At 38.4% G+C, this 14841-nt stretch overlaps 1 protein-coding gene across 2 annotated transcripts; it reads right to left on the bottom strand.

Moving 5' to 3' along the window:
* Positions 1-513: 513 nt before the first annotated feature.
* On the bottom strand, positions 514-13410 carry lmln (leishmanolysin-like (metallopeptidase M8 family)). 2 transcript variants are annotated; one of them, XM_080902716.1, is made up of 16 exons: positions 12991-13410; positions 11909-12012; positions 11752-11782; positions 11242-11324; positions 10348-10465; positions 9816-9994; positions 9523-9628; positions 9074-9168; positions 8877-8994; positions 8462-8569; positions 8183-8370; positions 7804-7936; positions 7442-7601; positions 6086-6216; positions 4866-5076; positions 514-4580 (listed from the first exon to the last, which is right to left on the bottom strand). In XM_080902716.1, the coding sequence occupies exons 1-16, from the start codon at positions 13126-13128 to the stop codon at positions 4480-4482; spliced, it is 2004 nt and encodes a 667-aa protein (XP_080758842.1). In that variant the 5' UTR covers positions 13129-13410; the 3' UTR covers positions 514-4479. The 2 variants fall into 2 exon arrangements, with proteins under 2 accessions (XP_080758842.1, XP_080758843.1); XM_080902717.1 differs by lacking the exon at positions 514-4580 and having other exon boundaries at positions 4869-5009.
* Positions 13411-14841: the final 1431 nt, after the last annotated feature.

Genomic DNA, 14841 nt, shown 5'->3' with positions numbered 1-14841 from the left:
TTTTATTAATTAACTGAATGACAGATAGCAGTTGGGTTCATCAGAGTTCAAATCTGTCACATTTTACAGTAGAATATCCAGGCGATAGATGGGTCATTCCATGAAAACCAACCAACTGCACCAGTTTAATGTTTCTGATGGAGAGGAACAGAAACAACCATTAGTTTGATCTGTTCTCTGATTATTCTGTGGGAAAAAAAATAACTTTTGAGTCCAACTTTTAAAGGATTTCATCACCATGTGAGATAAGCCAGAACAAGTTATACCAAATAGGAAATTTGTTTTTTTTAAACCTAGTGTTTGATATTCCCACTATAGCCTTAATTCCTTCTCTGTCAAAAATAATTTTCCAGTAATCTACAATCCTGTTTAATTCTGTGGCTGTTAGGTGGAGACACTGGTTGGTTTTACATATCAGTTTTAGTTCCAAACTTTTAGGAGCATTAAACTTTCTGTTGTTTGGTTTAATATAATGAATAAATGTAATTTTATTAAGCATGACAGACACCGACATCTTCAGGGATACAGACAGTTTTTATTCTGAGACAAAAGTCTTGATTTGTCTTACAAAGCAGCCCTTTTCCTAAAAAATAAAATAAATATAACAAAGATCATTTTAGTAACACAAAGTGTCTCACTGAAAAGATCGGCTGTTTTCTCAACAGCCTCATTTCTGCATAAAATTAACTGGAAACAGAAGCATCACATTTCTGCGTGTTTCACCAACACTGACGTGGGATCTGATTTTTTTCTTCCCCCCTCAACTTAGTGCAAGTTCAGTCATCACATTGAACAGTAATTTCAAACAAGTAAAAGTAAATCACAAACTCTTACAGTTCAGTCAGTTTTAGCTGAAATTCACTTTTAACATGATCAAAGTAAACTGAGGTCAGGTCTGCACAGGACTAACACCAACGACACAAACTCTACAGCGCATGACTCGAAACACTTACATCATATAAATCATGTTCCCGGACACATTACTGACAGTGTTATCAATTAAAACATTCTTACACAACACAGACACACATGCATGACCGACCTGGTGGCAAACGTCATTTGTGGGCTTCAGATAATAATAAAACCTCTCCTGGCATCAGCTTTCAAACAGAGACATCCCCGCACATTAAGGCCAGTTCTTTTAGTGCAAACACAGAAATGCAAAGTCAGTCTTAAATGAATGTAATGAGCTCCATTAGTCGAGGAAATGAGCCAGATTATTAACATCAATCACTAAACCAAGTTGTTTAATGTTAGATTATATTTTCTTTGAGTGCTGAATTATTTTCTTTTCATTACGGTCCGAAAATTATTTTGTACCCACGCTACTAACTTAAATTTATGTGCAAGTCACACAGTTTCTTTGCAATTTTAATTTGCATCTCATTTCAAAACATTTTCAGGGCTTTCATGGTCACGTTTCCACTATTGGAGACATTTAGCATGCTCATGTGCTTATTTTGCATCTGTGTGGTGATTTTATAGGTTTTTGTTTTCTATGGAAGGTCATTTTTGTGTCTTTATTGTTCTTCTCTCCTCACTGAACTGGTAGAATTGTGTCTCAACGTACTTTTTAAGGTAATCAAAAATTTGTTAATAATAAGTTTGTTAATAATTTTGTGTCATTTTGAGTTTGTTTTGTGTCTTTGTTTGTTTTTGCATAAATAAGAGCAAAACATTGCAGATTCATTGGAAAAAAGGAGCGAATCATTATTTCAGACATTCATTCTCCACACCACTCTCCACCACAAAAAACAAACAAACAGAAATTTGCACTTTTATCCTAAAGCATTGCCATTGTGGCTTCAGAGGCTGTTCTCAATTGGCTCATGCAAAAGAGTTTAATGAACCACAAATGTAGGAGCCCTTCTCACTCTGGGCCATAAACTGAAAACAATCGCTAATCCAACAAATGTATGAACTGCTGAGAGAAAGAGTGCCCGTCATTACAGAAACAAAGAGCCAAACATTATAATCTGTATTTAAACAGTAAAAGTGTTTCCATAGCAGGTTTATGATTTTAAGCACCACTGGATTCCTGCCAAATCTTAGTTTAGCTCATTGCATCACCACCTAAGCTAACTGTAAACAGGCCATTTGGTTTGTAATTTTTGGCCAATAATTAACAGAAATAAGCAGTCACGTAATTTTAAGACCAATGGAACGAGGACAAATCCAGTCTTGGTTTTGAACTCAGGAGGAAATTTGAGAGCTTTGTGCTTTTGAAATGTCAGTGGACTCATTTGCGGAAACGTTGCTGGGTTTTGGCCCTGCTGAGGACACAATGAAATGAAACCTATGGGAAACATTTTTTAGATATTACTCCTCAGTAAAGACCTTCCACCATTTAATCTCCAACCTATTAGCCTTTAAGTGGCTGCAGCAGCAGCAGGCTTGGCAATCTGAGTTGTTAAGGTGTTAATCTGTGTTGACTGATTATCCAAAAAAAAAAAAAAAAACAACAACAACAGAAAATTCATTTGCTTTTTACAACAAATAAATTCCTATATATTTATGAGGTTGGAAAATAATTCTAGTAAAGTGAATGTACAGCATCGTCATCAGCAAAACTTCTACTTGCAAAAAGCAAAGGCCTTGAATGCAAACGCTTGAGCTCATCATGTAGAGAGAAACGATCATCAACATTATCAATCTGTACTCCAAAGAAGATCCATACCTACATCTGAACAGCTACATATCTTAAATAAGGATAAAATGACTCTTAGAAGAAAATGAGGTAATGAATTTAAGCTCAAGTGACCTGTCAGGAGGTGGCAGGGGAAGTCCTTCCACCATATTCCTGTCCGGTCTCATATTTATATTTACAGAAAGAGTTTTCAGCATAAAAGATCCTGTAAGCTTAAAAAACTTTGAACAGTTACCTTCTGCTGCCACCAGAGTTCAGCAAACTGCACAGAGCCTCGTGTTGTTTCAGTTAAGAGGAAGAAGTTTGCAGGTAGTTTGCACCATTGTGGTATTGTCGATCGACAGTCAGTTTGTCACAATCTTGAAATTAGTTTGAAGAGATCAGCTAAAAAATACAGACATCCCGCTTCCATCACTACACTGTAAGAAAAAGGAATCTGACGAAGTACGATGATCCCAAAGCTGAAGTAAAGTTGTGAAATTTAGGCAGAAACCAATGTGAATCTATCAGGTTTCCACAGCTCACAGTAAAAAAAAAAAAAAAAAAAAAAAAAAAAAAAAAATTGAAAATAAACAAGTGTCCAGAACTAAAATGTGTTTTTTTAGGGAATAATGATGCTGCAGACACTCTACATGCTGAATTGAATTAACCATTTTCATGCACTTAAGTAACCAAATCACCGCAAGCAACCTGGTTCCAGCAGAAATCAGAAACATATTAAACATATATACAGTAACCTGGTTAAACATTCAATGACGTCCTTAAAAATATCTGTGAATACAATTTCAAGTGTACACAAAACAATATTACACTATTACAACTTTGGATATGTTAGCTGACCATCTGAAAAGCAAGCTGTAGTAACAACTGGTCAATTATTATAAAAGGGCTGACAAATTTCATTTCAAATTACATAAATGATTCATTATAAAATCACTTTAAAATTCTTAATCCTAAAATAACCTTAAATTACTGTTCATTAATCGATTAGCATATGAAACATACTGATCAATGTCTCGTTTTACACTAAACCCTGTGTGTGAAAACATGAGAAATAAGCAGATCTTTGAATACAAGATGCTAAAATTTGCAAATATTTGGCTTTTTATTCATTATTTTTACATACAAAAACTTATTTCTATCATGCTAGACTTTTGTTTTGAAGAGGTTGTTGTTGTTGATAATAATAATAATAATAATAATAATAATAATAATAACAATATTAACAACAACAATAATAGGTGTATTGTAAGTACATATATGTATCATGGTCTTGATAATAAAAAAGTGGTGTTAGTGCATTCTGAGTATATGTAATGTGAGTAATCCCTGCCTCACTGAAAAGGACAAATTACACTGCTTATTTTTCATGTTCCATTGCTCTGCCATAAAAATGGTCCCTGTCGATCCAACTTGCTCTTTTTGCCAATAATTCGCCCACAAATAACAGTATTAGCTGCCATTTAGCTGCTTTCCATGTTGATAACTGACAGAGTTTTGGCTGTGTGTGTCAGTCAGATAAATCCTGTTCAAATTAAAGCTGGCTATAACCTGATTACTTAAGTGCATGTAAATCTGGTGAGGGACAACTGAATGGACCTTCAGCAAAAGGATACCTGACTGTGCTGAGAGATGCATGAGGATGCAGTCACAGAACAAAATGAGAAAACAGGCTGAGAATGGCAAAGAAAGGAACGCAAGTGCAGAAGGGAAGGAAGGAGGAGGTAATGAGTAAAACAAAGAGGAAAAACATCTGCAGTCCAAGTCCTCAAGTGACTATGGTATAGAGGACTGTTCAGCTACCTTGGTGTGTTTGGTGTGTGTGTGTTTTATCAGCTGCAGTGGCAGAGCAGCAGTCCAGCCACTAGAGGAAACAGGTTGAGCAGCAGGAGCCACAGAGTGGTGGCCAAACCTGGAGAACTGGAGCATGGATCTAAAAGAAAGACAGAAAATAACATCTATCAAATCATGTTTGTTTTACATAACAGAATTATATTCTACACACATTGAGTATTTAATTATACATACATCTTAAGTTTTATCTTTCCCTTTCAGTGCTTTCCTCACAGATTTCTTTACTTTGTTCTCATTTATATCTTTTCCCATTTCTTCACTCATTAAACAACTTCATTCAACCATCAGTTGAAATCTAAAAGGCAGACAGCTTCACCATGGGACAGGAAGAGAAGCATTTAAATCAGCTGGTCCACTGACTGACCAATTGGGTTGCTCCTGGAGGTGTTGATGGGTGGGAGATGGTAGGGTAGGGGGCAGTCATCACAGAAGTCGGTGCAGGCGGGGCAGATGAGGACACCGTTGTAAACCCACTCGTTAACGCGTACGCTGATGCTCAGCAGCTGACCTTTACGGACACAGAGGAAGGAACGATCCTGAACGAACACCATGAGGCCCTGAGCTGAGCACGACACCTGCAGCACAGAGAGGGTGTGACACAGACCCAAAACACACAGCGACATGCACTTTCCTCTCATTTCTCTAAGTTTATTAGGGATTTTTTTTCCCTTTGTATAAAAACCTTTTGAGAGCCCACTAAAGCAGTTTGGGACAACAAAAAGGGATTTAATTTATTTAACCTGAACTATTAATCTGTTTGTCATACATAAATAAAATTAAAATCTACAAATGGGGCAGTGCGATATGACAAAAATCTCATATCCCGATATGAGACATTTATCGTCCTGACAAGGATATAAATCACAAAAATGTAATATTTTCTGTAAATTCTGTGAATCTCTGGCAACTCGACTTGCATGAAGTTTTTCCAGCTGGGCGTCATGTAGCTGGATTCGAGTGTTTTAACCGATGCATGACATAAGACATAAGTTGTAACGGCCACCATTTTCTTTCAAAGTTTGAGTCTAAGGTTTATTTTTTAGCACCTGACGGCTCTTTTTTTTTTTTTTTTTCCCCCTTCTCATCCGTAAACTCTCTGCATACTTTTTCCTGTGATTCAGTTTATTTTGAAAAGTCTCAACAGGATCTTGAGCTTTATTGTGAAAGGTGTACATGGAAAACAAACACGCAGAGCCACGGGATGGTTTTACCGTCGTTGTAAATAACAGCACGTAAAAACAGCCCCTTGTCTGTCTGTAGTGTGGTTACATTAAATATAAGAGAAAGAAATTAAGAAATAATTTAAGAAATTAATATAGCCACTACCGTGACCATCAAAACGATGAAAAAAAATATTGCTGTAAACTGTTTATTTAAGACACCACGAAACAAACGATAGTGTAAAATGAAACTATAGATGTTTTTATATCATCATCCGATATATATCGTTATATTGAACAGCCCTATCTACAGATTTCTAGAAGGTAAAAGTCTCAACCTACAGATGTCACCTTCTCCACTGAGCTGTAAAGGGGATCTTAAAAATTCACAGAAACATAAATAAGTATATGTACATGTCAGCACCTTGTAGCATCCGGAGCCCCAGTCAGGGTACGTCATCTTCCGAGTGCACTGCTCCATCACAAAGGCTGATTTCTGGTACAGACACACAGAGTCTGGTCCATACTGCTCTGCTCCATAATTTCTCCACCAGTCTGAACAAACAGAGAAAACCACAGATAGAAAGCTCGCATATGTCATAGAAACAGCATCAACAACAGCAGATCAAAACAGATTTTATACAAGGATTCCTCCAAATGTCTTTACTCAGTGGTCCCCAACCCCCGGGCCATGGACCGGTACTGGTCTGTGAGTCGTTTGGTACCGGACCACGAGAGTTGAGGCTCGGGTGTGAAATTTATGGTTTTCGGGGTTTTTATCGTTAATTCGGTTTCCCTGGGTCATTTTCCGTATTATAGTTGTGCATCTTATTTTGAAAGAAATATTTACGCATTACCATAGCGACCAGAGAGCATTAAGTGGCAGAGAGGAGGATGTTACTCTCCATGTTGTTGGCACATTTCAGGAAGACGCTGCTAATAAAGTAACACAATTACACAGTGAGTTGGCGTTTATTATTATATTTACAAAATACCACAGTTTTTGTCTTGGTCGTATCATTTTATTTTGTTGTATTTATCAGAGACACCTTAAAGGCTGTCCATGAAAATATTGTCTGACATTAAACCGGTCCATGGAGCAAAAAAGGGTGGGGACCACCGTCTTTACTGATGAGCTCTCAGTCACACCTATGACAGAATAGGTTTCACGTTCCTGACAGTGAAACTGGGCAGACATGTGTTCTTATGGATTTATGCTAAATGGTGGTGAGCTACTTCTCTGTCAAGCTCTTTTTGATTTTAACAAATTATTTAAAAATTATTGAAAATTATAATAAAAATAAAATTACTTAAAAATGAACACCATGCATCTGTCTGATCTGGCCACTGAAAACAGTGGTCAAAGTTCAAAGTTGAACTTGACTGTGAGTACTCCTTGCTGCACGTGCCGTGTCCTATGTGAAAGGGCCTTAAGGTGTCCAAACCAGGATTAGTTCTAGTCCTAAGGAGCTTTAGGATCATCTTATGCATCTTTATATGAAGTCGCTTTTTGAAATTCAATACTTGAAAGAGTAAAGGTAATTGCTGTAATTAGTCTAGTGAGTGGTTTCTTTGCATATTTTTATTTATTTATTTATTTATTTTTTTTTTTAAATAATCGGGTGTGTGTGTGTGTGACCTGCGTTTAAGGCACAGAAGAATAAGAAATATATTAGGAAACTATTCTAACCTCCCTCCCTGTACTACAGCTGTTCACAGAGTTTGATTTAAAACAGCACTAGACTAAAGGCAGCAGTAGAAACAGCAGTATAAGCAGTACCTGGCTGGTTCTCAGACACTCTGCAGTAGGAGTTTCTCTGGTATTCTCCACTGAGGTGCCAGCTGAACTCCTGACTAAATGGACAGTAGTCCGCGATCTCCACAGCACCCCCAAAGAACGACAGCTGATCAGCAGCCACGTCAGGGATCCGCTCGAAATACTGACACAGCACATATAGTTACCCACAGCACACTCACTGAACACAGCAGAGCTTACTGTAACATGCACATACAGCACTGTGTGGTAGCTATAAATAACCTTGTCAGGCATTTTATATAAGAAAAAAAAAATAACACATCCACTAGTTTCAGCAGAACAATCACAAACATATCAATATTGGTAGTGGTGGGGGGCTTGCATACCTGGTACTTAAGTGGCAGTTCTTGTGGGTATTTTTGCAAGTTGCACACAGCCACAGCCAGCTGATCCTGTCTGCAGGTGAGCTGCAGAGGAGAGGCTCGCACTGTGTCACAGTACGGAGTTACAGCGTGTCTTCTGCAACAACAAGTACATGATAAATGCTGCTAGTTAGATATGCCATTACTGTGGGTACCTGGTACAGTACAGAATTTATCTGTAACATATACATATGCCCCTTTTTCAGTGTGTTAAACTTGGTCATTTTTTCAACCATTGGTGCCAGCTTCAAACTAAAACCATGAGCTTTGTGATCATGAGGGAAAAAAATAGCAAAAAAAAAAACTTCAACTCTGTTTGACACAGAGTTTGTGTTTCTGTGACCTCTGTCTCTGCTTGTCCATCCAGAATTTGCAGCTCTTCATGACAAAGTCGCAGCCGAGACCACGGCCCCAGTCCAGCCTCTGAGCCAGGCTGTAGTTGGCGCGGTACCATCCGCTGTCCTCCATGATAGCCAGCGTCAGCCGAGAAAATACTCGGTTCTGAGTGTGGGAGCCCGTCATTGCCTCATTCTGGGATGAATGAGAAAAAAAAAATGGATGAACACAACGGAGAAGCCCAAACTACTGGCTACCAAAAAGCCACGAGAAAACATGTGCTGACCTCTAAGAGTCTCTTTTCCCAATGGTTTAGTTCGGTTCCTGTCCCTCCTTGGTTCTCCAGCTCCATCCCCTCCAGGATGGGGCAATTAAAATGTTTCCTCGCCTCCTCCTGGAAACAGAAAGGAAGACACATACTACTTAGTTATTACTTGACATCAACTATAACACCTAAACTGGCCTCCAATAACAATCTCATAGGTTCAAGTTTGTCCACTCTTTCTAATCAGACCTATATATTACATTCCTTCAACAACTCCTGGTGTGTATAAATCTTTGTAAAACAATTGTTTTTATAAGCACAGTCAAAACTACAGCTAAGAGGTGCAAAATGACAGTACATGATCTTTTTCTAGACTCACATAAACAGAAGAAGAGTTACGAAACTAACCAGTTTTCTTAATATTGAAGCTTCTTACCACAACACGAGGAGTGACAAGGACATGCACTTGGTGTCGGACCATCACGCCTCCTCTGATGTCCCACAGTCTGGTAACTCTTCTGATAACGGCATCGCTCCACTGGTACAGACCCAGACTGATGCACAGGTATAGGATTAGAAGTTAGAGCTTGAACACTAGAAATCATAGATGACCATTACATATAGTGTAATCACCTCTCGTTGAAGGCGGGCAGGCCGCTTGCGAAACGAGGAGTCAGAGGTTTGCCCTCATCATCGTGGTAGAAAGCAAACAGACCGGCTGAAAACCCCTAGAGGACGTAAGGAGAAACTCCAGTCAGTGACAGATTTCACACATGCACAAATTCCTCAACAAGAGTCTATTTAGCACCAAATTACAAGAATATTTATAGCAGCACATCTTCTGGGCAAAATCTTGCATTTTTTATTAATATGCTCACGAGGTAAAAATAAACCCACATCAATTTTTAGCTTTTAAGTTCAGCTTTGGCAAACTGTTGTTGGTCAACAGTAAAGCATCTCCAAATGTATTCAAATGTTAAAAATCTGCCTACGAAAATATGGTTCAAAAATGTCTTTTGAGCAATCTGTGTGAACCTAATTCACCCACGGGAAGCTCAACAGCAGTGACAAGTGGTACTGACCAGAGCGTGGATGATTTCATGTTTGACTGTGGACAGCATCCCTTCAAACTCCTGAGGTTGAGAGGAGATCATAGCAGGGCACAGGTTGGCGTAGCCTGCTATAGGTCTAAAAGGAAAAACACCCTGACAAACATTAGTTTATACTGTGATATTCTGACAGTTTGATTTATTTCTGTTACCAAGATGACAGTTCATTGCTTATTAAGCAAAAAAATGAGACTTTATTTAAAGACTGGATTGTATTTTTAGTTTATTTTTTAAATTAACACTAAGTAAGGTTTTTATCCTCCCACCTATCCAGCTCCGCCTCCAGCTGGCAGTAAGCAGCATAGGCCACTATGTTCTCCTGCCCACAGCGTTCTGTGGTGACACCGCTGACGTACAGCACAAAATCGGACCCTTCGACTCCAGGCCCATCTGGGGGCCCTGTAGGGCCACATGACTTCCCAGACTCACTGCACACCTTGCATTGCTAGAAGAGAAACACGACATTGGAGTGAGCAGAGAGCACACTGAACCAGTGAGGATGGACAACAGTGTTCACATCTTAGCATAAAAACACTGTCGGTTAAAAGTTGGTCAGAATTTTTTTTAAATCATGGGGAAAATGGTCAACAGCACTGTCTGGTTATGTGTTATCTGTAGAATTCAACTACAGCAGTAACATTATATACATTTTGGTCAATGCATGCTTGGTCAATATTTTAATGTTAATTAGCAATGAATTAACACTTCATATGTTCCAAATAAAAACAGAAAACAGCTGCTAACAAGGCTAGAGTCCTTGTCGTGTGTGATCAGTAATCTATCTATGCACGCTCTGACCTGCAGGTGGTGCTGTGGTACAATGACGGGCCCACATCGCGTAAGGTTTGCACAGGCGTCCTGGCAGTAGCGATGAGGGTCATCTCTCTTCCTCATGTACTGGTTGGTTGCACATTGTCTGAGATAACAGAAACAGTTAATTAAATATAACCACAGATGTGGTTCCCAGAAATCCAAGAGAAACAAACATTTAAACAACTTTCTGGCAATTAAATAGTATAACATAAACACACAGCACTTGATTAAATTACTCATCTGGATTTTATTAAGGGGGTGCTTTGATTTATAGGAGTGCTTACACTGGAGCTAATTGACACCTGCTAGGCCTCAGTCAACTGGTCTTGGTGTGTTTGGTGACTCTTCTTCAAATCATCACACAAATAACACGACTTAATCCATGAAACAGCCCAACAGTTTTTGGTGAGTGACACTGTAGTATTTATTAATCTGTCACTTACCACCAGTTGTCAGCTATCTGTGTTTGCCCATTGCACCCGCACAACTTGTGGATGCAGGTTTCTGACCAAGTGTTTGTTAGCTGACTGCTTAGCACTTTGCACTCTGATCCAAATTTGATCACAGAGCCAAAGAATCTACATGGCAAGCAACAAAATGCTAACGTTGTGTCTTCAAAAGGCAGAATCCCAAAACCACTGGGTGATGTCATTGTAGTTTCATTCTTTCTTTAAAAAATAAAATAAAATACATATGCACACACTTTGATATTAATGCTTTTACTTAAATAAAATACCTTTAAACCTCTTATGACAGTATGTGGAACATATTTAAAAATCTAAATTACTCTAGACTATTGTTTTATACTTTCTTTTAGATTACTGAACTGAAAATTTGTGCACATGTGTAGCTAAAATAGTGACGGCAGGGACTACATACCTGCTGAGCAGTACAGGCCCCACTCTGCGCCTGACACTGAAAGCCCTCTGCAGGTAAGCGATGGCCTGAGGAAAGAGCTTATCCTAGAGAGGGACACATGGAGTAACACATTTTCAATCTGTTACACCTCTGATCACAGCCAACAATGCTGCAAAGCCCAATCCGACATCACTTCAACTACTGCTAATGTTTTTCACGAGTGCTGCACTTGAACCTCACAGCTGAGAACCAAAACAAACAGCAGAAGGCACGGCTGAATGTTAAAACCACTGATGATGTCCTCATGTTGCAGTTCTTGTGGATACTGGACTTTGAATGTAAGATTTAACAGAAAACCCTATTTACTGCTTAAAAATCAAAATCGGGAAAACCACAACAAGTTGACTCTTAATTTCCACTTTTATTTATACCAATTTCTCTGTGGTTGAGATGTGTTATTTTACAAGGTTATAGTTAGACTTTAACTATTACAAAACATTTATTGTATAAAGTGCTCAGGTGTGTCCTCACCTTCACAAGTCTCCTTTTGTCTGCAGTAAGTCTGTGGATGGAGAGCATACTTGTTACACACACAAACCTGGCATATGGATGCTAGAAAAATGGTGACAGTTGCTCTGTTTGGCTTTTTGTTTTGTTTTTTAATCCTTTGAGTTGCTGTAGCACTTACTGGTCAACACTGCTGTCATAGATGATCTTTATTTTCAGCTGAAGGTCTTCTGGAGAGCTTCTCTTAGTCAAACGCTCAGGCTTCAAGTAAACATGGTGGACAATCTGAAACAGGATAGCAGAAAATGAGAATTGCAATTTATAAGAGGAGAACTAAATCAACCAATACTACTAACAATAGATGTGTTTAGTGTTTTACAAAACTATTATTGGTATAGTATTGGAACATATGCCAACTATCAAGAGTAGAAATTGCAGTACAAAAATGTGTTTATGATAACTGAGAAACTGAAATGCTCAAAACACAGTTCAACTTCCTCTCAATCAGAAGCAAGTATTATATTTGATGCTGGTGATCAGAGCCTTTAAGGATTCTGGAAATACCTTCAGAATAGGTAAAGCGCTCCACCTTACAAACGACGTCCAATAAGCTTTTCTGTTTATTTTTTTAATGGCTAAAAACTGAGAGTCACAAACTCGCCTTTTAGTTAGTTATTAAAAACCTAATCTGTCCATTTTACTGTGAATGGGTTTTGTGTACATTTAGTTAAAAATACCTGTCTTCTGTGAATACAATGTTTGGGGTACAGAGTGCAGCTGTATTTTGAATTAATAAATTAAGAAATAATTAATCTAGCCAGATGTCATTTTGGCTGTTTAAAGGGGAAAAGGCTGAAGCTGAACAGCTGAAACTGATTTATAGACAGTGGCATGTGATCTGAAAGCTGCTTTCATAGTCTAAATGTGCATGACAGAAGCTGTACAGTGAACACAGTACAAGCTTTGTATACCACAGTGGCATCACTGTTAGCCTGTAAGCTTGCTATCAAACTGCACATCAAGTCTTAGTGAGGAACCAACTGAACAACACGCTTTCGTTGTATTTATCACAAAAACACGTCCTTCACATCGTGCTGGGGATTGTCAACTATTCATTTTCCACGTACCGAGGCGATAAAGTCTTATTACACTGTATAATATTTAATACCATCTTAAATAGCCGACGCAGCTAACGTGCTAGCTTAGCCTCTGCTGTTACAGATCTAGCTTAGCTAAGCTGTGGCAGAGACAGCCGAGGCTCACCTCGTTGGGAGAAGGGACTCGGTGTTTGCAGGAACCGTGACAGCTCACTAGCACGGCCAGAAGGGAGAAGAAAAGGGCTGGGCTGAGGAGGAGCCAGGACACGGACGGCTTGCCATCCCGGCTTAACCTCAGCTCCATCCTCCAACCTGCCCGACAAAAGGGGCTTGGCAGCCCGAAGTCAACAGAATCTTCGCCGGTGTCGGTCCGGTCCCTTCTACTTTCGTTTCGTTCATCGCTTGCGCGGTGAATCAAAACATGTTAACATCCCGCAAAAAATAAATGAATAAATGAAAAACAAGCGAACAAATTCAAATAAGTTATACCCGAAGTGAAAAGAGCAGTAAAAGCAGTAACGCCGGCCGGTGAGGGGATAAATATACGCCTGACAGTTGCGGCGGTCCTGGTTTGTAGCTTATGTCAGCTGAGGGTGCACTCCGAAGATCGTCTGTTGTCAAGATGATTCACTCCCCCAAATGAAGGAAGACAGCGCTCCAAAGATCATATTTTAGTAGGATGAGGTATATTCAACAGATATGGTACATCTTTTTCCTCTCTCAAAGGGGCAAAGGAAATAAATAACAACGTTTTATCTTTTTTTAGTGCGGAGTTTAGAAAGGCATTTGCTTTAAAAGCTTGTATAATATTTTTTTATTATATACAATATTTTTCATAAGTTTAATTATTTATAGCAGCGATACAGATTCACAAATCCATAAAAAGTTAGAATCCGTCTAAAAAATGTACTTGAGACATAATTTTACGGAGCCCCGCAAGGGACATGGGAGAAAAAAAAATTAAGAAAAACTTTTGGGTATTATTCTTGTGAATTGTGAAGACATCATGCTTAACCAAAAATTTGAAGAAAATGGGTTAGGTTCATTATGGTTCCCTTCACTTCAAAGTTAATGCCTGCCTCTTTTCTTAAGGCAGGTCTGTAAAGCTTTTCACTTTTTCCACCATGTGATGCTGTGTTCCCACGCTCTGTGGCACCAAAACATCAGACACATGAGGTAAATGTGATTACATCTGAATGCCCATCATGGCTTACACTTAGACCATCTCTGATCGCTGTAGCTAATGAGAATCCACCCTGTGTCTGTTTGATTGTATTAGCTCTTGTTTCACTCTGTTAGGAAGGTGGAAAACTCCAGTGTTACATGGTAATGACTTAAAATTTTCATTTTAACGGAACATTTTAAGTCAAATTGTAGCACCAAAAACATGCATATTTGGTACGTTTTTTTATGTTAAGTGATCATTTCTTTCATTGTAATAGGTATTTATTTCTCATGTGTTATGGTTATTGTATTTTTCAGGCTTTAATGAAAAATTCTGTTTTGCTTAGCCGGCTCCAAAACCATCTCAGTGCCCAGCCCAACCCATAAAATGCTGCTGTAAAGTTTTTGTGGTTTTCAGCTTCCCTTTCATTTGTTTCTTCTGTGATGTTGGAGATTTGCATTTTCATTATGGTTAAAAAAGAAAAAATAAGAAAACATAAATCTACAGAAGCACCGGCTTCAAAAGGATTGCTTGGTAAGGATATGATGATATACACACTGTATATTTTCAATATTTTCTGACATTTTATATTTTATACGTTTGTTGATCAATGTCTGTGTTAGTTTATCCCTAACAATCCTGCGACACTTACTCTCCCTTTCCTTTTTGAAAGCAATCTAACCTATTCGATCTTTGTCTCTTGTCTCCCACAACAAACAGAATCAACAGATTTTTATTCTTTTATAAACAAACTAGGATGAAATAGCGTATGAAGTGTTCATTCCTAAATTTGAACAAACATTTATTTATTTATTTTTTAAAAAAGGGTTCAGAAATGATCAGAAAGTGGAA

Source organism: Rhamphochromis sp. 'chilingali' (assembly GCF_963969265.1).
Source record: "Rhamphochromis sp. 'chilingali' genome assembly, chromosome: 14".
Classification (NCBI taxonomy): Eukaryota; Metazoa; Chordata; class Actinopteri; order Cichliformes; family Cichlidae; genus Rhamphochromis; species Rhamphochromis sp. 'chilingali'.
The sequence above is the reverse complement of the archived record's forward strand: the minus strand, read 5'-3'. Positions and strand labels throughout refer to the sequence as shown.

What these genes read in the sequence shown, in the direction of transcription:
- lmln (XM_080902716.1), bottom strand. Translation starts at nt 13,128, where the DNA reads ATGGAGCTGAGGTTAAGCCGGGATGGCAAGCCGTCCGTGTCCTGGCTC. An exon ending in ACAAAAGGAGACTTGTGAAG is followed by an intron (nt 11,325 to 11,751) that starts GTGAGGACACAC and finishes GTCCCTCTCTAG; the next exon opens with GATAAGCTCTTTCCTCAGGC. An exon ending in CTGGAGGCGGAGCTGGATAG is followed by an intron (nt 9,629 to 9,815) that starts GTGGGAGGATAA and finishes TTTTCCTTTTAG; the next exon opens with ACCTATAGCAGGCTACGCCA.